Here is a 23,532-nt window from a genome sequence, read left to right as displayed (position 1 = left end):
CCTGGTTGATATCGGAGGACTGTAAACTCTTGCGTGAGCTTCGAATCTCTCTTGGAGGTGGTAATGTTATCCGATAGACCCTGCGAAGTTCCCCCGACGCAATGAGGAAACTTGGAATCTGTCATGCGATTTATACTACCTTATAAATCCAAAGGGCTAAGGTTCCACTGGAAGTTTGCATGGCTCTCACTACTGGATTGTCCGAAGGATCGTGGCATCGCTCACAAAGCTGGAGTGGCCAAGAGGCACGCCAAGCGAGAACGCGGATACTCATTACCTAACCAAGCGAGACGATCTACTTTCGAGGTTTCCATTAGACATAACCATTTTTTAAAACGTAATCCAACCCGAGCTCAACCCGAATAACCTCTCGATCCTAGCTCGATGGCTTCTGCCGAGATGGTCACACCCTTGCGGGCACCGCAACGCCCCCTTAGGTGTAGTTACATAAACAGCATCAAACCCAACGTCACTTCGAAGAAACGTAATGCGAACTTGTTTATTCAAATGCACAAAAATGATTAGCTCGGACTTAGAATGTCAGATAATAGATTTGGTAATACACAATGGATAATCCCCAATTAAGTTAATAAGAGAAAAAAGGATCAGAAGGCTCAAGTAGTCGGAAACCATACGAGCCCGAGATGTCGTCTTATTTCACTACCATTGACAGCACGCGAAATCCTTGTTTGTGTTCATGAACATGCATCTACAAGTTGCGGTGACTTCACGTTTCGTCCGGAAATATCAATTAGTGAAGGGTAATTCGAATATTGAGGATCGTTAGGCGCCAGCTTCATCTTCAAATCCACTAGTTGTACTGCATAGCGAAATAGTCTGGTCGTACTTGTCTGTATGATTTTGAAGGTCGTTGGTCGAGTCTTGAGATATGTGCCGTGAATCTCCAACCTATTTTTCAATGATGAAAGCTTCCAATCTGTCAAGAGCAGTAGCCTTGGCTAGTTGGCTCTGGATAAAGGGCCAGACAAAAAGCTGACCACCGTCGTATCCAGAGAAAGGATGCTGATAATGATTCGCGATCTTCACGGTGACTTTAAGTCTAAGCATTTAACATATGATTAAACAGCTAGACTAAAAGTGTGCCGCTAATCACCCTCCTAGCTAGCCAAATCAGGCTTGGAGCGTGACGAGGTTGGCCTGATGGACGATGAAGGATTCATCTCACAGTTAAATGAGACAATAAACAGCGTTTCAACATACAGTGCCATTGTAATCGATATAGGGAGCCGCAAATAACAACATCTCTATCGGACATATCAAGAGAAATGCCAAGAACAACTCGAGGGTCGGGACGGCCGGAACGTCAAAAGTATGATGTATCAGGGCTTCTCTCGCTATTGACCACCATTTGATCATGTATTATCCGTGTTGCCAGGTAGAATGAAGCTAGCCTAGCAGCGAGATCAACAAAAACCTCGTTGGGAGCTTGCCGCAATATCTGTTTTGCCACCTGGATTTCTGTCGAGATAGCATGATAGCAAGTGGACAGGTCTAAGCTGCGCTACCTAGCATAGAACGCCCCCGAAAAGCTGTTCAGTACGCAGACGAAGGCGCAGGTAATGGGCCAGTAGACCCCGTGAAAGATTCAAAGACGAGAAGTAATGCCAGTCTGAAATCCGCGAATAATTCGTCCCAAAGACTGATCATGTCACAGAAACCGACCAACGGCCGCCATGCCGGGGTTTTTTTTTTTGGTTTTGGGAGAGAATTAACATCGGCTTGAGTCTAACAACAATTTCAAGTCTCCATTGAACGTCCAACCGAGCTCTCTCATGCCCTCATCTTACATACCGGCCATTTACAGATGAAATACCATCCCCCTTCTTTACCAGACCAGACTATCCTGAAATTAGATTCAACGCAACAGTCACCGTCTTGGCAACGGGCGCATTGCGGCCTCGGCTCCTCCAGCCGGTCCGGTTTCGGTATTCCAGCCCAGTGACAGTCGTCCCGAAGTTGAACGGGATGAAAGTTGAAACCGGAGAACCGCCTGGGGATTTGTATACGCTCCTCCGCAAGTGGGGATGGTTGAAACTATAGGGGTTCGTTTCACCAATTTGAATTTCAAAGTTTGTGTCTGTTCGCCTAGAAGCTGTGAAGAAAGAACCAACGAGTGTCGAGAACGTGACCGAGACCTCCGAAGACTGCCACCACGGAAACACTCTGTATGGAGGAAAGGTGGGATGGAGAAAATTTTGATTGGGGGGGGGGGCTGTATGGTATCCGAGGCGATGGTACTCTACATTGAAAATTCAGGATGACAGCCAGGATTCAACACGGGCTTTGGTTTCTCTCTCGCGATGTCTCTTATGACGTACTCGTATTCGTTCAACAAACGCTGAGTGGGAGGGGAGCCAAGAGCCAAATATGAAGAGCTAACTTTGTGACCCTGAACGTTCCCTGCGAGTCCCTGGCAAATATCGCAATTAGATGGCAAAAAGATGAAATCTGTCAACTTAGCAGTGCGACATTCGCAATTTGTGGCAGACGCTCTCAAGCAATTTCATATCAGCGTAGCATTAGTTCGAGCGACAGTCGAGGATGAAATGAAATCCAGATGGAGAAGAGTAGGGGCAAAGCGAATACGTCTGAGCAAAGGAGTCTATGAGGCCGACCAAAGGCTCCAATGAGATCTTGTCTAAGACTCGATTGGGTTGCGAGGCCAGAAATAGAAGCGGCAACTAGGTTATCACCACCAGTCGTCGTCTCAGAAGCCGCGAGACAGCAAGAGGCTCATGCCGCAAGCGAGCTTACCCGAGAAATGGCCGCGGTGGACGAACGTTGCACGAGCTTTCTCCATTGATCAAGTCATCTGAACCGCTGCCTGAGATCGCACCGCAAATTGACAAATCGCTTTCAGACTTGTTCGGTTCCAGGGTCTCTGTGTCTGGGGCGATTAAGCATAACCAGGCGTAGTAGTCGCCCACATCGCCTTGCCCGGTCACTGTTGATATCATGAGCCCGGCTCAGTTTTGCTCCACGGGTCTAAAACTCGGTGTCGCTTTCTCTGAGAGTATACAACGCATTTCACGTTCGGTCTAAAGCCGAAGGTGTGCACAGATGCCATCTGTTTGGTCAAGAAACCGCCGGTGAGCGAGTGATGGAAGGATATTGTCACGAGTTATGGCACGCAGCAATAGGCATATGAAGTATAGTAAAAATAGCTTATGTTAACCTAAATAAAATCGAGTAAAAAGATACTATATATTACCCTCTTCTTTATTACTATTCTAAACTACTTTATAAGTTTGTACTGTTACGAGCAGGACAAGGCAACCAACTGTGGCACAAAGCAAAAGCTTCGATAATGATGACTCCGCATCATTTTCCCTTGTTCTGCATTATATAGCTACGCGCCCACAGTGACAAGTTGCGGCGGGCGTAACATGTACGTTATATCTAGGCTTTCCATAATTATTATATTATTGCGTGCATAGTTTGGTACCTTCTGTACGACCCTTCTTTTAAGTATTATTCTCTCCTCTAGCATTAATACTACCCTTTTCTACTTATAGTGCCTCTGCTTTAGTAGTAACTATTAAGACTTAGAATATTTACTAAAATTCTAAAACTTATACTTAATTAGTACTCTAAAGCTAGTACTCCATAATATAAGAAATAAATATTAATATCTTAATGAATATAAGGGCTATGTCACGGTAGCAGGCAGGTTGTTTGGCAGGTGGATGCTGGGCAGGCGGATCAGACAATCTATTGCTACGGGCAGGCTCTATCCTAAGCAGATACAGGCTCTGTTGACAAGACGTAGCTCAAGGAGCTACGTTTTTGGACATGCGCGACAGAATGCAGGATGCAGGGTTTTATCCAGCCTCAGGCTTACGTAACCCGGCCACCGGATTACTCAAAACCAACCTCAAGGTTGGGGGCTAGGACAGCGGGTCTGTGACAGGCTACAGATGTTTCATAAATATATCTAGACTCATTGATTTTCCATAATTTTAATGATAACTATATTTATAATTTATAAATACAGGTATCATAGGAGTTACGTGCTTAAGACGTTATATGGTAATAAGAGGCTCAACTGAAGTACGTATCTACTGAGATACAACGCTTTGTACGCACGTACAGCCCTAACGTAAATACGCTTTACATATACATGTTAAAGCGCCGACAGGCACATATGCTCCTATAAACTTAATGCTCGGACTTAAGCATCATATGTGATTACATGTGATTACATGTGATATTTATATTATATATAGACTACACTTTCCCACCATATTATAGAATAATCATCAATACAATCGATTCTCTGATTATCCCAACTCGTACCTCAACTTATTTACCTTTTTTCTTTTTGCCTACCTCTAACCTCTTAGTTAATGTAAATATATACGGTAATTATATATTTAAAGGCTATTAAAGTACAAAATATGTCACAGACCCGCTGTCCTAGCCCATAACCTTGAGGTTGATGTTGAGTAATCCGGTGGCCGGGTTACATAAGCCTTAGGCTGGATAAAACCCTGCATCCTGTATTCTGTGTAGTTTTTTATATTATTTATGAGTTTTTTTATGTATAAAGGTAAAGGTTAACTTAATGAATATTTTATTTTTCAAATTAGTTTCTATAAATATATTTATTATTTAGCAAAAATATAACCGTTTTATTATTATTTGAGAAATATTAAATTTCAGAGGTTCGAGCGGTTTAAAAATATAAATAGTATATTAAAATTAAAGCTATTAAAGTCGATATAATTTTAAATATCATATTTTTAATTTATTAGGTAAAAAGTCTAGAATTAAATAACTTAACTTTTATAATTAATAAATTTAATAATAACTATGAAATATAACTAAATTAAAGATATTTAATATTTTATTATATTAACAAATTTAGTTAGTTAACTATACAAACCATATTAATATATGTAATAAAAATCTTAAATAAAAGCTAGATTTATAATTATTAAAAGTTACAATAACAAACTAGTTATATAATAATAAAGATAGTTTATATTAACCTAAATAAAATCGAGTAAAGAAAGATATTATATATAAATAAATAAGAGAATTGCGTGATAATGCACGTGATAGGCTGATTACAGAGTGCTGATGCTATTTCTATTTTGTGATAGATATCGGTAATGCAGGCTAGAACGGGCGTGCAGGAAGCTGGAATCAACGCCTTGCGGCATGTCGGAGAATAGATCGACGGGCAGAATATCACTTCACCTTGATTGTTGTCAACGTTTTCACCAGTGAACTGATTGAATGTAAGGATGAATACGACTATGAGATCGTAAGGAGTCGGTCAACTGCCAGGCCATCTCGTCTTCTTGACGCTCGCACTCGTCGACGCTCGTTCATCAAGGAGACCGACGTTGAGCAAAGGGATGAATGTCAGACAAGGGAACGTTTGGGGCGAATAGGGTTAGAGGGGAGATGAGTGGTACAGACTAGGGACATCCGTGTAGGTTATTTGGCAGAACCATAATAATTGAAATCATTTCATCGGATTCTGCACAGCCCTTGTCGAGTCGCCTGGAGGCGAACCCGGGCCAACCTGGCGACTGTGCCCGGAATCAGTCACCGACAAGCACTGGGTCGATAGTACGTTCTGCCCAAGGCCCCAAGAGCCTAAGTCTTGAGATGGGACTATAGAGCGATCAAGAAGCAAGGGTGCGTCGAGGATTATACATCAGAGAGCAGCCGCACCCAGTCACTTGCCATCCAGGAAATGAAAGGTCGTAGGGATGGGTACCGGTTAGCCCCTTGAAGAGACGGCAGGAAACGGAGACATCGTGATCCGCGCTGAGACAGGGAAAATAAGAATCTGATTGATGAGATCGATCGTCGCGGACCGATGTTCAGTCGGTCGGGGAAACATCGATGCCGGCCCAAAGAAGTTGCGAGTCTCTCGCTGGCTCGGTGAGCGCTGGAAATTGCGGGCGTGTGACATTGCCGTCGCGGACGTGAGAAGCGCGCTAGAGGTCGCGATGGGTGAGTGGCCCAGACAACTATCCCAAGTTTAATTTTGCTTTTGACCGGCAGCGTCTGCCCAGGTGTACCAAGCTTGTCACAGAAGAGGTCTGAGAGACGTGTTGCGTCTGCCGGTGGAATGTCAGAGCGGACGGGAGCCACATGTCATGTCAGCCACCGGGAGCAGGGCTGGCCAATCTACGAGTGACGAGGGTCGAGTGGCGGGCCGCCTAGAACTTGGTGCTATGTTTATCATGACTACTGTGTATCTGGAATAAAAAGTGGCGTTGAATCTAGAACTGTCTGGGGCAAAGAAACGTGAGGACATAGTGAGGATGGTAACGAACCATCCCGAGGAGCTAGGGGGACAGAAGGGACGAAAGTGAGATACTGCAACGGGCAATTGCACCGCATTGATTTGAAAAGAAGTTCAAGCCATTGTTCCATGGCAAGGTAGCATAGGGCATGAAGTAGCCCGTGTATAGATGTGAGGAAAAGTAAATAGGTTGAGCTGGCAGAAGGTGCGTGGCATGCGCCAAGGGCGGGTTGTGATAAAGTTGCGGGATGACAGATTGGTTTAGCATTGTGCCTGCATTAGTCGTGGATGATGGAGTGTAGTCGGGGAATAAGAAAGCCACCAGGCACAACTTACAAGCACGGTTACAGGCACGGAAAGCCGAAAACGAAGGACAGAAAGAAGCAATCAAGCTACTTCGGTAACTTGTAAGGTAGGGCTGGTCCAAGCAGAGACAGGACTAATGCCATGCACATTTAAGCACACGTGTGTGATGACGCGGAGATAACGTGTACATTGTGCACACTCTTACATACCTACACATGCTTCTATGTATCCGTAGATGCCTACTTATCTACACGTATATGCGAACATATAGAGCCTACATCTAGATGCTGCTTACATGTACATATATGTGCAGCAAGAGGTTGTTGGTTGGCTGTCCGCTGCCTCGGAAGACACGAGCTTAAACAGTCCAAGCTTTGCCTCTAAATTTGGTTCCCGTTTCAAGCTTCAAGCAGGGGGCCTCGGTAGATTGCTTTCCTTGATTCACCAACAAACCCTGGCACGCGGCGACGTCTACCGTACGGAGTACACGGGGTACGCCTACGGGTACGCCTGGCTAAGATCTGCTCCCCCCCCCCCCCCCCCCCAGTCTCCTTTTCTTCCCGCCGTAAGTCTCCGAACACAAACGCTCACGCGAGTCTCAGGCCGGGCCTGCTTCTCCGTGTCTTTACTTCTGTCCGTCTGTCTGCCAGTCTTGCATTCCAACACATAGAGTCACACTAGGTGACTAGCCACCATGTTGGAGAAACAACTGCATCTCTCGCACGGCCTGGCGTAACTCGGACTCTCTCTCCCCCTTTTCCTTTCGTCACACGGCCGCCTCAGGCCAGGCTCGTTATGGGGAAGGGGGAGCACTGACAACTACACGCAGCTGTCTGTCACATACACACCACCTACTGGAATGCGCAGAGACAGAGGGAGCCAGAGAGAGAGACACACGAAGAACGCGTCTAGGCACACCACTTCCGTTCCCTTTTCGTCGACGCCCTCCAGCCTTCCATTGCTGCATGCCACGTTCTACCGTTTGCTCCCAGCCTTAGTCCAGGCTACAACGACGGGATCTAAACTTGATCTCTCATGCAATGCTTCACTCTTTGTTCGTCACCACGCAGCAACCCATCACCACAAGGTTTTTTGCTCACCATATATCCCTCCCTGATCCATAGAAACAGATAGTCGTACCATGGTGCCGACAGACGAACCTTCCTTCCGAAGAACTCGGGTGCATAGCGCGGACGCACATCGCGGGTGATCGCCCGCAGTAGAGAACGCGAACACTCCAATAGCTCCGTCCCAGACAGCAGTGGCATCAGCAGATCCCATCTTAGGCTCACTCGACTATCCCGAGACCGTCTTCCTCCAACCCCGGACGTGGAGAAGGCCATCGAGACGTGCGTGACATGCACACCGCACCAACTAAACAAGCGTAAATCCACAATCAAGACTAGACACGACACGCCTCCGTAAGTTGTAACCAAGGAAAAGGGCTACACACGGCCAGGGCAGCGGCCGCGTTTCCTGACTCCCAAACGTGGACCAGCGTTTCCGAGCCTGGACTCGGAGACTCTTCAGGCTTGCTTCAGGGCTGAGGCGATACAAATCCTTACTACCAAGACTTTTAGCCAGGGGAAATAAACGGGTCCTCGAAGGCTTAGCAGACGGAGCACAACGGTTGCGCATCGAGAGTCCCTGTGAACATCACGGCAGACTCTATTACTTGGTATACCACAGTAGTAAACCGCAGAAGATCTCCCTCCCCCTTCGCCTTCGGCCTGTGCGACTCCAGATCTGCCCTAGGTACACTAGCATCCCAGTCCGATCACCGAAACCGTAAACTTCTTGGCTCCCGTAAGAAGGCTGCATCATGTTCCTGACTCTTGAACCAATCGGAACTCTGGTTGCCTCTTTTCGTGCGTCCCCTACACCTAAAAACTGACTTGCTGACTACAAGCCACGCGCATGTTCCTGAGTTCCAGAGTCCCTGAATCCCTTGTGTCCTCACACATCGTCACTCAAATCAACCTCAAGGCACAGCACGGCCATTCGTCGCCAAGACCTCCACTGAAACAGATTCGCGAGCAAAGATTCGCCAAGCTTCATGCAACTGAGAACCTGACCTCACATCCCACACATCTTCCCTCGACTTCTCTCCCCCCTCGAGCCTCGAGCCTCGAGCTAGCAACCCGGCAGCACATCGACACAATCCTCGCGCATCCTCCACATCGCGACCCCCCTCGCCGCACATCCAAACTGCACATCACTCAAATCATTCCGTCTTCTAAACATGCCGTACATCACCAAACACACGCGCGCAGCAGCTACCACGGGCAACGAGGCGCAGTAGCCCCAACCCACTCGAGCCTAGCAGCACCCCCAGGATCTGGATGTGGGCGGGTGGATTCTCGGGGCGCTTCTACGTCTCTCTTTCTGGAAGACGACTCCAGCAACGTAGATGCGATTTGCTCTGAGCCGCCTCTTGGCGATCCGTTTGTGATGCTTCAACTTGCGAACCCCAGCCTCTCTCGTATCGCATGTCGACGCTTACCGTTCAGTGACCCGCCTCCGACGTCGCCGTGGTCTTGTCGTCCCAACTTCACCTGGTTGAATCACGGTGAAAGATTTTCACAATTCCAATTCCCTCGAGTTCAGCTGTGAAGTCAATGAAGGGACAGAATCCGAGTTTACACACCCCCAACCAGTCCACGCCCCTCCTCGTGTTCACCTATGCTACTCGAGCCGACGCGATACCGAGCCATGCTTGAGGTTGACTTTGAATGACGGCTTAAAGGTCCTAGCCATTGGGAACACACTGACACTACTGACGAAGGGTTGCAGGGTGCAAGGTCTGATCGGGGATGCAAGGTAGGCCGGCAAGGGCGAGTCTCTACTGTCTCTGCCGCCGCTAATGTACCTCTGCGTATGTGTGAGCGCGCGTGTGTGGGAGGAGGAGGCGAGGTGAGGGTGAGGTTGAGGTTCGGCTGAGAACAGACCCTGGGAACCTCATCGTCTGCTTGCTTGCTACGACTGTGGTCCAGCATGGAACGATCTGATTCCGAGCCTCCCAAGAATCCGTCCCATCGTAGCCCAAGGAATTTGTCAAATTCATCCCCCCTGACCATGATATGGAATGCCAAGCAAGCCCAGTTGAGATCATCTATATAACAGTCCCGTCCACACCATCGAATCTAACCTCCTTTCTTACCCTCATCACACAGCATCAACAAAGCAAGCCTTTCACTTCTTCACCCTTTCCCACTTTCCTTACCTATCTCAGCCCCGGTGGCTCTTCACGAATAGGAACTCTTAATCTCTAAAACCAACTCCGATTCACTCCAGTTTCCTCAAGCTCGAATCTCTCATTCAAAATGCGCTCCCAATCGCTCCTCGTCGCCGCCCTGGCTGCTACCGTCTCTGCCCACGGCACGCTGATGTCCGTCGAGGGCGCCAATGGCGTCACCATGCCCGGTCTCACCGGTAAGCTTTTTACCACTTTTCCTGAGCAACATGGTCTTGCTCTTTTACATTCCTCCAAGTCACTAACTCACTCTCCTTCTCAGTCGCTGACGGAACTCCCCGTGACTGCTCTTCCAACGGCTGCGGCTCCCAGGCCGACACTGCCATCATCCGTGACCGTGAGATCGCCTCCGGTGAGGTCGGCCCTCTTGGCCGCACTCAGGGCAACGGCCCCGTTGACGCCTCCGTGATGGTCAACAACTTCATGGGTGGTGCTGCCGCCCCCAAGAACAACGGCGCCGCCTCCGGCACCGGTGTCGAGGACAACATCCCCAACATGAAGCGCGCCGAGCTCTACGCTCGCCAGGGTCTCGCCGGTCTCTTCGGCGGTGGTGGCAAGAACAAGGGCACCAAGCAGAGCGGTCCCCCCGAGGCCCGCGTCGCCGCCACTGCCGGTATGGGTGCCTCCCAGGGCATGCCCACCTGCGCCGACGACGGCACCATCTCCATGACCTTCCGCCAGATCAACCAGGATGGCGCCGGTCCCATGACCGCCGATGTCGACGGCACCTCCGGCGGCACCAAGGAGGAGGCTTTCCAGAGCGCTCAGGTCTCCACTGACGTCCCGGGCCTCGGCATCCAGGGTCTGTCCCTCGCCACCAACACCGACTTCCCCATCAAGGTCCAGATGCCCGCTGGCATGACCTGCGACGGCAAGGTCGGCATGGCCTCCAACGTCTGCGTCGTCCGTGTCCGCAACGGTGCTGGTGCCGGCCCCTTCGGTGGCTCTGCTGCCTTCACCCAGACCGCCGCCGGCCGCAAGCGTGCCGTCGCCTACCGCCTCAAGAAGCGCATGGAGCTCAACAACCGCGCATAAGCGACTTGTCATTGATCTCTTGATGGGTCTTCTCGGTGTGTCAAACCTGGGAGTTTGGGGGATTTGATCGACGCCCGCAGCAAGTCAGGGACTTTCTGAGGCTCGGTGGATTCCAGACTTGGGTATAGAGCTTTTTGGAAACGACCGTTCTTTATTTCCTACATATTTTCCTTATTAGGTCGTCACTTTTCCATAGGCAAATGATGCCGATCGGAGTTTGAAAAACTTTCTTTGCATTCTCGCGAATACGTGATTGTATGTGACTAATATCAATAAACATCATCACTTGTCAACCTGGCCGTCAGACACTTTTTTACCGATACTTCATCTGACAAGGCAGATGCTTAAAGTCGAACAGACAAAATGACCTGAGAATACTGATCAGTCAACGCTTTGAGGCAAACTCTGCCCTCGTCCGAAGCTTCATAAACTCTTGTTGCACAGGCCACATCCCTTCTGTTCGGTCTTGCAAAGACTTGACGCCGGACTTGTGTCAGGCGGGCAGGAAACTAAACACTCTTAACCAATGGCGGCGAAGGAAACATTGCGATTCTGTCAAGAATATGATTTTGGTCTGGCCATTCGCATGCCTCTCTCGGGCATACATACACTGAAAAGGGGATGGACGGTGTGGTGTCTATGGTAAGAAACGAGATGGTTGTTAATCATTCAATGAGAATTCTACCCACATGATGCCCTTTTCCCAGGCCGAAGATCCAATCCTCGGCCACCAGGTTCATTGCTCCCAACGCCGGATTTTGATGCAATGCCGCCAGACTGTTATGTATTATAGCGGTGCTTCTATGTCTAGGCTGCTGCCGTTTAGAGTGTAACGATGCGAACAATTGCGCAGGAACTGTCTGCGTGATTACGGTTTGGAGTATTGCTACCACGCCGCGGATGTCGTGCTTCTGCTGAATCATAAAAGTACGTTCCCAGAGACGGAGCTAAGGAGAAAATCACCATCGGCGACTTCAAGGCCGGGTTAGCAAGGGAACACAAATGGTTGCTAGATCAAATTTACCTATAAGCCGAATCGACCTTGGTAACGCGCTTGCGCATCTTCATGCCGTCCGGTTTGCCATCCCGATCTCCCTTGGACTTGGGAGCAATGCCGAGCAGTTCGGCCTCTAGTGCTGATAGTTCCGATGCGTCAGTGCCGAAGGACGCCACAGATTGCCTAGAAGCTGGACGTGATTCATCATGGCTGCTATGGGATCCACGACGGCGGGAGTGTCGCGACCGAGATCGAGATCGAGATGCCTGTCGACTATGTGGTCGGCTTTCTGGGCGTGATGTTCCGCGATGAAGCATAGGTGGGGATGCCCCCCTTTCTTGGAAGTTGTTGTTCGAAGTCTGTCTGCGAGCATTTCGAGAGCCGTAATATCCAGAGTCCTGGAGACCCGCATCGTCGAATCGCCTGGATGGACCGGCGTCTTGAGACTCATCCAAAGACATGAGGAGCGTCTGGCCTGGATCGGAATCGGTGCGTTCTGGTCTTTGATGACGATAGCGATCAATCGGCCCCGAGTCCTCCCTGGATCTCCGATTATGCGGTGAAATGGCGTTATAGCCAGGAAGCGATTCGACCTTGTGCCTCTTATGACGCTGATCCGCCCATTCACCACCTTCTTGGCCACCCCTGGCTCTTGGGTTCTTGTACGGTGAATCGTCCAAAGCCCGCTTGCGGTTATTGATAAGACGATAATCGCGGTTTTCTGGAGTAGGGGGTTTCGGTGGGAGAGATGGAAACCCCGGAAGGCGACTGGACTTGAACGTGCTGAGTTTCTCTCGCGGCTCAAGGGGTTGCTTGGGAGCACTCCCCACAGGACACTTCCAGAATGCTGGGTCGTATTGCATCGTAACGAAGAACTCGGTTTCTCGAATCGGCCGCGAGAATTCTACGAAATTGCTTTCTTTTGCATATCGAGACTGAATCCACGTGGCGTTCCATGCCGGAGGTAACACGATGTTATCATGGTAATCCTCAGGTCCAGGTAGTGGCATGGCAATCGGGTCCGGTTGGTAAGTTTTCCCTAGTTCTTTGAAAATCATCTCTTCTTCCCAGTTCCAATCATACTCTTCTTCAGCTTCCTGCTCTGAAGCAACGTTGATTATTCTGCTCTCAGGTGTACCACTCGCGACTGATGGTGCCTCGACGGGCTTTGGTTCGGCTTCGAGCTGTAGTTGCGGTGGCCCAGGTCTAGCTTTATTGTCAGATTTGGGCCTGGGCTGTGAAGGATCCCGTTTCGACTGATTGCCGTGTTTGTTCCGGCGAGAACGATCTCGGTTGTTTTGCCCCTGGCGCTGTCGTCCATTCCGGTCTCGCGGCGGTTGGTGCCTTGGAGGGGGTACTGGTGGGAGTCCGGGTGGTGTAGCACGAGGGGGGGGAGGCAAAGGAGGAGGGTGACCATACCCCGGAGCGGGTGCTCCCCATGAAGGAGGGTAAGAGGTCGGTGCTGGAGGCGGTTGAGACCCGTAGGGCGGCTGAGGATAGCCTCCCGGCGGTGCTGGATTATATGAGGGCGGATACTGACCGCCTGGAGGTGGAGGACCAGCGTGATATCCAGGTGCAGAAGGGTAGGATGGAGGAGGGTAAGGAGTACTGCCAGCGTATTGTGGTGGTTGATAGGGAGGTGGCAGACCAGAAGGACCGGGAGGTGGAGGCCCTCCATACTGGCCGGCTGGTGGATAATGATACGGTGTAGGAGGAGCGGGAGGTGGTGGGTGGGCACCCGGGGGAGGCGGCGGCGGCGGGGGGAGGTACTGGGAATAGCTGGGGTAGTTCCCTGTTGGCGGGGGAGGATAGCCATTCGGAGGTGGAGGATATGACGGATAGGACGGCAGGGGGCCGGGGTACGGAGGAGCATGGGGCTGACCCGGGGGCGGAGCGTAGCGAGTGACGATCGGATTGCCGCTTGGTGGGGCCGGATACTTGGTCACGACAGCACCCGGACGCCGGCCGCCGTGCTGATGTTCACCACCCCGGCCATGGTGATCATGGCCACTCGAAGTATTTTTCCGGGACAGTCCACTTTTGTCGGGTCAGTTCATGATCAAGCTTGAAGCAGGGGGCAGTTGTGGTCACGTCCAACTAGACTCTGCATCATGCAACTTACGCGGGCTTCGCTCTGACAGGCTCTGGGCAAGCTACGGCCCAATGTCCAATGCCGCCACAGTTAATGCAGCTGGGCTCTTTCATAGACGGCCCCATTCCTGGCGCGTGGTCGGCCATGGTTGATGGTGGGGTCTCTCGAATCTTGAGTTGGCGTACAGCTTTGACCCAGGCCCGGAAGGGTAAGAAAATGGAAGTGTTTGAAGGAGTACCGCGACCAAGCTAACGAGAAACCGAATGCCGTCTATGAGCCGGGAGTAGCCCGGCAAGAGAGAGAACTAGGGCAGGACGGAGGTACCCCTATGCTGGTGAGAAAGAGGGTTCGGAATAAGTTCCCAACACGAGCTGAATAAGAAAAGACTTGATATATCAGAAGGTGCTCGCCAAAGACGGGAAAGGAGAGTCAGAGGCGCCAACCTTGATATTCACGCTGCGCTTACAGCAGGTGAATGAGATGTTTGAGAATAGTCGACCCCAGAATAGCTAGGGGCGTATACAACCTCCCGAGTTAACTGAAAAACGGGATGATAGTCTGTTGATCAAGGTGACGGAAATTGCGAAGCCTTCAAAGGTCTCTATTGAATGCGCCTAGGCAGCCCGAGGTGGCGCATCACCTGTTGACAGCCGGACTAAGAGAGGAGAGATGAGGTTGGTTGGCGATGAAGGCCGTAGTCCAGCCTCTAGAATGAGGGATCTTGATGGCGAGGCCTACACCAGGCGACTATCGTGGGCTTTGTCTCATTCCAGAGGGGGTTAGCTGGGATGAGGTTGTGGGAAAGCGCGACGAAGTTGACCAAAAGACGAAGGTTGCGCGCCCAGGCTCAGGCGTAAAGTGGGGCAATGCGCCTGCCCAGTGAGGCACAGCTGAACACCCACGGCAACTCTTTCCGCGGAAGGCTGAAAGGCACCGGAAATTCATCGGGCCGGGTGTCATGCTTTCTTTTTCCCCAGGCAGCCAGGACAGCAGGAGACATGGGCCAGCCAGACTCGAGTACATTGATGATCGGGAAGAGGCAGCATTCAGCTGGCAGACAATGCAACTTGATGTCCTGTATATCGAACGTGTCTTGTGCCTTGCGGGGGTAGATCTTGACATGCAGACTGCAGTATCAAAGGCCACAGCCGGCATGTCATGCATGAGTAGTGAAGCACGCACTGTCTTTGTGCATCAACATCATCTGAGACCTAGGATCTAGAGGGACAATATTTGAGTACATGACAGGTTTCATTGGGCATCTGAAGCTGTCATGAGCCAGATCTTGGGAAGCTTGCATCTGCTGTCATTGGGCTAGATTGGCAGACTATGATGCTGTGCGCAAGGGCAGTTTGGAGCTGCCCGAGGCTTGGAAAGGTAGAGACACGGATATATCAACTGGGAGCATCTAGATGCTGGTCCATCGCGCAGGCGCAGGCGCAGGGCATCTGAGTTCAACCAGGAGCAAGATGAGACGGTCGAAACAGGAAAGAAAAAAAATGCTAGATAGCCTAGATTCGAACTGAGACCAAGACAGATAGATAGACGATGGTGGCATTTGAGAAGACCAGAGATGTCGGTGCCTGGGAAATTGAGAAGAAACCAAGGTGAAGGAAAGATGTGGCCGCTGTTCTTTAACGATCCAGATATCAGGTGCTGTTTGAACAACGATGTCGACAGCCCAGCCAGTCTCTCTCTGTGTGAATGATGAACGCGTTTGAAAATAACCAAGGAAATATCGAGCTACAGTCCACTGCCGGGGCTCTCAATAGCGACCAGGATTCTGTCTGTCTCTCTGAACTCGCAAATCGAAAGCTGCCGCTGCGGAGAAAATAAGAATGAACGGGAAAGCTCGGCGAACCGGTGGAAACGGGACGAATACCAGATAGACAGTGGAGGCTATCCGTAAGGACGCAACTGTAAGGTGAGGAAAAGAAAAGGGCGTACCCGCCATAACACACCAGACGGAGGGGGGAAGGTGACTTTATATGAGCCCAGCCGTTCCAGGTGCCAGGATGGATGGCCGCGCCCCCTGCTGACCAGGCAAGTCCGGGCTTCCTTGGCCAGTGGTTGGCAGTTGCCCTCCCGTCTATCACCTCGCGCCGTGCAGTTCCAGCGCTTCTGCAGCCTCCTGCTAGGTGTTTGTAGCGAACGACAGCCCCTAAAACGTTGGTGTGTACGTAAGCGCCTTGAACCTGCCGTGTCTGCCAACTGCCAAGTCTGAAAGTGGGACCCCTAAACATGACCAAATCCAATCACATTTCGTCGTTCAGGGCACTCGGTGTGAGGTGTCTGATGTTTGGATGGGATTTCTCAGCCGGGTCCGAGCTTCCCCCCAGCTGCTTCCAATTCGAGAAGGGCGTCGGGTCGTCTTTCCGTTGCAGCACATTGCAGCATGACGTCCCTCTCTGCCCGCCGCCAGAGCTGCCACCCATCCCAAAAAGATTATTCAACTGCACCTGCGACTGAAGAATAAGGTAGGTACTTTACCTCACCACGCTCTCTCTTTCCGAGGGCATCGCCACGGCCTACACCCACAAATCTTTTCCCTTCGTTCTCTTCCTCTCTTGTGCCCTGGGCGACTGGGTGTCTTGAGCTACTAGAGGACTCAAAGCCTACCGAACATAGGCGTGCACTGTTACCCCCCATCTGTCGTCGATTCGGCCTGCGCTCCAACTCGTCTGCTTCGTCCATTCTGCCGCAGCGCGCTTCCTGCTCCCATGTAAAGACACGTCGTCCTCGATCATGTTACTACGACCACGAAGCTCCCCAATACATATAGCCCGCCTCTTGAGTAGAAGTGGTCTCCGACGACCTGCTTCGTGAACCGCCGACCTTTGCGACAACCCGCCGCTGTAGTCTTTCTACACCCTACCAACCCCAAAATCAGCTAGACACCACCGGCCTCACAGCTGCTGTTGCATACCAGCACCTCAAAGATGCCTGGGCTCCCAGGTAAGATTTGCCCTTCTCCCCAGGGCCATGCAGCTTTTCTAACCAAGCCGCGCTACCACAGCTTCCGTCGATCTTGACGAGTGCATCTCGCGCTTGTACAAGAGGGAACTTCTCGCAGAATCCGTTATCGAGGCTATTTGCGCCAAAACCAAGGAACTGCTGATGCGCGAGAGCAACGTCGTCCACGTTCGCGCCCCCGTCACCGTCGTCGGCGATATCCATGGCCAGTTTTACGACCTGATCGAGATCTTCAAAATTGGTGGCTGGTGTCCAGACACCAATTACCTGTTTCTGGGTACGTCTTGGATCCAAGTCAGGAATGCAAAGGCTTACTGACCGGCCGCTCAACAGGAGACTACGTCGACCGTGGCATGTTCAGTGTCGAGACGATATCTTTGCTTGTGTGCTTGAAACTACGATACCCCAATCGCGTGCATTTGATTCGAGGCAACCATGAGTCTCGCGGCGTCACCCAGTCCTATGGTTTCTATACCGAGTGTTCAAGAAAATACGGAAATGCCAATGTGTGGCATTACTTCACCGACATGTTTGACTTTTTGACCTTGAGCGTGGTCATCAACGACAAGATCTTTTGCGTCCACGGTGGTAAGACGACCCCTCTCTCCACGCGCGCTTCTGAGTCAATGCTAGCTTGATCATTTCGCTAACTTGAATGCTCCAGGCCTTTCTCCATCCATTCATTCAATCGACCAAATCGTCATCATTGATCGTTTCCGCGAAATCCCCCACGAAGGCCCCATGGCCGACCTAGTCTGGTCTGACCCCGATCCTGAGCGTGACGAGTTCTCTCTCAGTCCACGTGGGGCGGGCTATACCTTTGGCGCACAGGTGGTTAAGAAATTCTTGGCTGTAAACAACATGGACCACATCTTGAGAGCCCACCAGCTGTGCCAGGAGGGCTTCCAAGTATTATACGACGATCGATTGAGTACTGTATGGAGTGCGCCCAACTACTGCTACCGATGTGGAAACATGGCTAGTGTCTTGGAAGTCAGCGATACTGGCGAGAGGTTTTTCAACGTCTTTGCCGCAGCACCAGAGAATGACCAGCATAAAGACATGCAGCTGGGTGGTGGAGAGAAACAGGCAGATGGCAACTCCCTTCCCGATTACTTCCTGTAGCGTGGCTTGGGAGGAGGATCGAGTCTGGCTATGATGACATGCCCACTAGCAGAATAGACGGGGCGAGGATTGCCGCACAGGATCACAAAACGACGTGTGCTCTGAGGCTAGATTCAGGTGCACCAAGATGTCCCTTGCAAAGAGGTCATTCATTACATTACCTTAGGTAATGACCAGGTGGAAAATACCACCATGATTAGAATACGTCGAAAACATGTCACGTCTCACGCCTCACGCCTCGGGACGACCCATAGACGAACATTTGATGAGGATCCAAAGGGATCTGTATTTAGCTTGGGGACAAGATATGATGACCCAGCAGAACTAAATAAAAAAAAAGAAGTATCTGCGATCTAAACCGTCCAATTTTTGTTTTGTAATCGTGACTTCATGTGCCAAAAACCAGTGTATGAGGTTGAGAGCAAAGTTTGTGTGTGTGTGTGTTATATAGCAAGAGAAGAAAAGGACTTTTATCAGCCTGATCCATCACCCATGTTTCCTGCGTGAGGGCCGTTACTGTTTGACCTTTTCGAATTCCTTTTTTTTTTTTTTTTTTTTTTTTTTTTTGTGAGTGAACGAGTGAGATGTTGTCCTTGTCCTGCCTGCCTCGATTTCCACCACGAATGTCCTCCCAACCGTGGTCGGGCATGAAACTATCCATAATAACAGTAGAGCTCATCTGCCGATGAGCGGGGTCTCCTTTGTGGAAAGAGACAAAATCAGGAAGACGACGTTGTAGGCGAGGGCGACAAGACAGCTTTTCGGATTGATGAGAATGATGTCAGGGCGAGAGAGTAGGGCGGCCATCAGGGGCCTTGTCCACTCTACCAGTCCTTGGCAATGTCGAAAGACCACTCAAAGGTCAAGTGAGTCTTCTTGTCGTCGTCGACAAAGCTGGAGATGGCGTTGTAGTGACCTCTGGCCAGCATGCCGGAGGGGGCGTCCTCCTCTTGGACTAAAGGAAGGGTCAGCATTACCAAACGGGATCCTGAATGAAGAGCGAAACTTACAGCGCTTGGTGTAAGTGGTCTGCTTGTCGGTGTTGGGAGCGTAGCTGCCCTGTAGATGACAGTCAGCATCAGAATTTCAAGATAACAGTGAGGAGAAGGAAGACTTACCAGCATCTCAGAGTCCTTGCTGACCTTGATTCCCTTGCGCTTGACGACCTGAACGTACTGCAGACCGCTGAGAATCTCGTGCTGGACCTTGAACTTGGCAACCATGGTGAACTTGCAACCCTCCTTGATCTTGAAGGGCTTGTCCTTGAGGGTCGCCTCAGAGCCGGGGGCAGCCAGGTCGATGGTGACGGGGTCGCGACCGGGAGACTCCATGGTCAGGGAGAGAATGATGCAGACGCGGGGGTCGGAAGCGTCAGAGAGGTCCTTGCCGCCGCCGAGGCCGAGGGACTCCTTGTAGCGCTGGAGAGACTCATCGTTCTCGTCTGTGGCGCTGTTAGTCGGCTGCTCATCTCTCATCTCGTATTGTTCCAGGTCCAAGGGCTCGAGAACTGCTAGGCCATGTGCTGCCCTGACAACAAGGGGAGACATATAAAAGTCCCGAATGAGGTTTGGGTCTTGAGAGAGCATGTTCTCTTGGAGGCGGGGTGAGTTGGGGGGATTAGGAGGAACAGGGCGTGAGAGAGCTCTTTCTCGGTGGCAGTGTCTCTCCTCCATCATCTTAAATGACTGAGGACGCGATCCCGAGGGGGTTGAAAGGGGAGCAGGAGGGAGCTCAATGGAGTTGCGGTTGCTGAGGGCGTTATTGCGGTTATGCTTCTGCATCATGCGACGCATACCCTCATATAACGCCTCCATGGTAATGAGAGGATATTACATGCAAAGGTGCTTGTGGTATCGATATCGCAGTGATGACAAGGAGAATCTCAAAATTGAGGTTGGTGATGGTGAGAATTAAGAAAAAAGTGGTTGAAAGGCAGTGAAGGTGAAGGTGAAGGTGAATTGTGAGGATGAGTTTGTGGGTGTGAGTGTGTGCGGAAGGTGCAAGCAGCTGAGTGCCTTCTTCTCCTGCTGTTTCTTGGTGAGGTGTGCCATGAGATGGATGTTGAGCATGCCATCTGCCATCTCCTGTCACCGAGGTGAGTGCAGAGATGGGAGAGGCTCCCCTCTTGCACACACCGATCCCCAAAGCAAGGTGGAGGAAGGTGTGAGGGGCATCTCTGAGGGACCCAGCTGGAGCTGTCCGGCCCCCAAACAGCAGCACCCAGAAACATGGAGAATAAGAGGCCAGACAGATGGAAGAAACCAGACGGGACCAAGGAGCAATACATAGTCAAAGAACTTACCCATTTTCTGGTACTCGGCCAGACTCTGCTTGGGCTGGGAGAGCTTGTAGCCCTGAGTCTCCTCAGGCATGGTGTCCTCTTGCTCGTGGGAAGCCATGGTGATGATGTTGATGGTGGGGTAAAGGTGGGAGCTGGAGCTGGAGCTTGAGCTGTAGAAGCTGTGCTGGGGCGTGGATATCGGAGGCTATGGGATGAGAATAGCACACCTGAGTGATGAGGTCGTAGATGGGAAGGCTGTGACGATGTTTACTCTGGAGGAGAGAAGTTGAGAATCAGGTAAGGTGGTAAGGTAGGTCAGGGCGATGGAGTTGAGGTAAGGCCATGGCTGGTCCCCCCGTCCAGTAAAGACGAGGCAAGCCGCAAAGCAGCAGCGCACCGGCAAAGGTCACCGCTTCCCGTTGCCCCTCATTGTGCTCAGGTCTGGCTGGGTCTGGGTCTGCCTTCTTCCCACCCAAAAATCGACCAGACAGGGGAGGAGCGTCACCGCGTCAGGGCCAGTCGGCGCTGTAAAGTGGGCTCTGATGGATTCAGGACCGGCCTTGACTGGACGAAAAGAGAAACTTGATTGGTTGATGGATTTGTGGGTCTGGACCTGCATTGATTGGCCAACATCTGGAACAAGATGGAACTTCACACACGAAACCAGGCACAATCGACAAAGCCCTCTCATGTGCATCTCTCCTCTCTGGAGACCTCAGACCCGAGCAACATGACTGTGGTAAGGTTGCTTTGCTGCAGCTTTGATAGAGGGACGAAGACCAAGAGATCCAACCACTCTGAGTGGAAGCTTGCTGCTGCCCCTCGATGATGACCATGCCGTGCTACCTTGCCGTACCACATTACCTAAGTACCCTAGCAAGGCCAAGTCGCTGTGTAGGTACCTAGATACGGATAGATTGCTAAGGTAAGGTCTGCAGCTCTCTGCCCCTCCAAGTGCCTTCTGCAGCCAATCTCGATACGGGATGGGGATAAGAGGGGAGCATCCGTCTATATCGACCACGATTCTGCGCATCGGCTGGATGAGCGGTCTGGAATGGTTCCTGATGAGGGGCACAATCGACAAACTTTAGAAGTTTAGCGCCTTTCCTTCCACTGCTGGAAGAGCATCGTGGAGTAAGCCGACGGTTGACAGGTGGCAGATGCTTCATGCGGGCCATCCGTGAAATAGGTATGGATAGCCAGTTTTGAAGAGCTTGCTAGCAGCTGCATCGCTGCTATCCGTACGGTAGAGGCTAGAGCTTCCCCGTGGTGGATCTTTGCGAACTCGTTTGCATTACTGCGACCTGGAGGTTTATGCACAGGAGGGCATACTTATGCAGCATCTCCAAGTTGGCTTATGTAATCCTCACTGAGGCAACTGTGGTGGTCTGAGGGCCGATCGATCTCACCAGCGTCCAGGCCATTTTAAAGATCAAGAAGAATCACCCGTTTCCAAGTTCTACCTACGTTCTGGATGATTTTTCCGCCCATTACCTATCCAAAACTTCAGTGAAGGCGTCGTGTGTCAGCTAGCCTGGTGCTGTTGCTCTGGCAGTAGTGCCATATTGTACTTGGTGCCTGGAACCGTCTCTCTTGCTCTTCGGCCCAGGCGAGATGAGGAACTCTAGAGACTGACCATCGACCTCATTTGTCTTATGTACAGATATGTCGCGGCAAGAAGGAGGGGACAAAAGTAAGTAGTGTCGACCCAATACTCAAGCAAGCACTCTTGCCTTATCGATTAGACTGCAGCTGCTGCAATGCACGGGACGGGGGCAACGTGGCCGAATGATGGGCTGAAGGCGGAATAGCTGCAGTTCGCCCGTTGCCAGGCGCAATCGCAATCGGGGCCCCCGCGCTGTCGGCTCTGTTGCTGCCGTTGCTTTCAATTTCGGTGCAACGAAGGATGTCGGCAAGCTTCGAAAGGGGGCATATCCATGCCACATGCGCGGCATGCTGGAGAAGAGTGGAAAGGGAAGAGAGAGACACTGGACCCTCTTGAGCTTGCAGAAGCCACCGGCGGCCCTTTGCGGGCTGTGGCCTGTAGTTCGTTCGTTTGTCCCCGCTTGACTGGAGACTGCGAACGGCGCCCAGGGTGTTCAAAGCTTTGCACGTTCGCGACTAGAACTGTTGGGGGCCAGGGGGGGAGACTCTCATTCAAGAGCTTGTCTGATGCTTTGAGGAAACGTGTGCTGAGCTGTGAGGATCAAAAGCCTCAACTTTCTCTCAGGTTGGCTTAGTTGCTTAGGTAGGCACATAGGTACCTTGGACGCGACATGGGTCACGCAACGGGTTAAGGCAAAGATGGAAGGAAGGGACCGTCGTATCGATAATCTTCCTTCCCTCCTTCCTCAGGAGCCAGGGACTTTTCCTTCCCATTGCATTTCCGGGGAAAACGCCAGGAGTGGTGGTCGTCAAATGCGGCAAGTGGTAGTTACGATAGATAGCTACATCATTTACAAAGATCTATCAATGTTAAAACCAAGTATTCGTCTATGTCGCATATCTCGCCTCAATGGTGCCTTTTACGTGAGGTAGGCTCAGGCTTCTCCCGCGTCAGGGTCACGCCGTCACGCTTCGCTTTCCGAATCCGCAGTTCCACCCCTCCCTCCAATCTTACCCAATGAGCAAAGGAGACCCCCAAAGTTTGAAGCTCTCTCTCGCTGCGCTGCGCTGCTGCTGGTTGCTGGTGTTCCCCGGTGCTTGGAGAGTCTGGGACGAGACACGCTGTTGGAAACTGTACCTAGGTGGTGAGGTGCTCTAATTTGCGCGCGCAAAACTCGCCCAGCTTTAGGTCTCTCTGGCTTCCGCTTCCCTTTCCCTTCCCGCCCCGGCAGCCTCTCTTGCTCTCCCGTCCTCTCCTTCCCTCTCCTCCTCACAAGTCACCACCTCTCTCTCATCCCGACTCGTCCCTCCCTCCTCTCTTTCACACCACCGCTACCTCACTCAGTCTCTCACACACACATTCCCTCCGTCTTCTTTCTTCCCCTCGATCCATCCTTTTGAGACAGCTTTTGCTCTTTGTGCCTTGCCCTTATCGGGATCGCTGTCTCCATTGCCTACAATCAATTATAATCTTTTCTTCATCAACCGCATCGCCAACCCACCCCTGCACCCTTTTTTTTTTCTTTTTTTTTACGCGACAGACCCGTCACGTCACGTCGGCGCTCCGAGGATCCAACTC

The 23,532-nt window shown here is 51.2% G+C and overlaps 4 protein-coding genes across 4 annotated transcripts; 2 read left to right on the top strand and 2 right to left on the bottom strand.

The window, feature by feature from the left end:
* Positions 1–9,915: 9,915 nt before the first annotated feature.
* On the top strand, positions 9,916–10,880 carry BDP81DRAFT_399765 (cell surface protein; the record flags this gene model as incomplete). Its single annotated transcript, XM_060588610.1, has 2 exons — positions 9,916–10,024; positions 10,108–10,880. The coding sequence occupies 2 exons, from the start codon at positions 9,916–9,918 to the stop codon at positions 10,878–10,880; spliced, it is 882 nt and encodes a 293-aa protein (XP_060439137.1).
* A 1,020-nt stretch (positions 10,881–11,900) lies between these two features.
* BDP81DRAFT_454835 (uncharacterized protein) lies at positions 11,901–14,115 on the bottom strand (the record flags this gene model as incomplete). Its single annotated transcript, XM_060592994.1, has 2 exons — positions 11,901–13,914; positions 14,000–14,115. 2 exons carry the CDS (start codon positions 14,113–14,115, stop codon positions 11,901–11,903), a joined length of 2,130 nt encoding a protein of 709 aa, XP_060439136.1.
* A 2,793-nt stretch (positions 14,116–16,908) lies between these two features.
* On the top strand, positions 16,909–18,067 carry BDP81DRAFT_454834 (calcineurin-like phosphoesterase; the record flags this gene model as incomplete). Its single annotated transcript, XM_060592993.1, has 4 exons — positions 16,909–16,924; positions 16,986–17,219; positions 17,276–17,530; positions 17,607–18,067. 4 exons carry the CDS (start codon positions 16,909–16,911, stop codon positions 18,065–18,067), a joined length of 966 nt encoding a protein of 321 aa, XP_060439135.1.
* A 556-nt stretch (positions 18,068–18,623) lies between these two features.
* On the bottom strand, positions 18,624–20,742 carry BDP81DRAFT_440259 (immunoglobulin E-set). Its single transcript, XM_060591489.1, has 4 exons — positions 20,370–20,742; positions 19,186–19,508; positions 19,078–19,126; positions 18,624–19,022 (listed from the first exon to the last, which is right to left on the bottom strand). The coding sequence occupies exons 1-4, from the start codon at positions 20,464–20,466 to the stop codon at positions 18,892–18,894; spliced, it is 600 nt and encodes a 199-aa protein (XP_060439134.1). The 5' UTR covers positions 20,467–20,742; the 3' UTR covers positions 18,624–18,891.
* Positions 20,743–23,532: the final 2,790 nt, after the last annotated feature.

This window comes from Colletotrichum phormii, assembly GCF_030913505.1.
Source record: "Colletotrichum phormii strain CBS 102054 chromosome Unknown BDP81scaffold_31, whole genome shotgun sequence".
Lineage (NCBI taxonomy): Eukaryota > Fungi > Ascomycota > Sordariomycetes > Glomerellales > Glomerellaceae > Colletotrichum > Colletotrichum phormii.
Note: the sequence above shows the minus strand (reverse complement) of the source record. Positions and strands in the feature narration are given on the sequence as shown.

What these genes read in the sequence shown, in the direction of transcription:
- BDP81DRAFT_440259 (XM_060591489.1), bottom strand. Translation starts at nt 20,466, where the DNA reads ATGGCTTCCCACGAGCAAGAGGACACCATGCCTGAGGAGACTCAGGGC. An exon ending in GGCCGAGTACCAGAAAATGG is followed by an intron (nt 19,509 to 20,369) that starts GTAAGTTCTTTG and finishes ACAGCGCCACAG; the next exon opens with ACGAGAACGATGAGTCTCTC. An exon ending in GACCACTTACACCAAGCGCT is followed by an intron (nt 19,023 to 19,077) that starts GTAAGTTTCGCT and finishes CCCTTCCTTTAG; the next exon opens with TCCAAGAGGAGGACGCCCCC.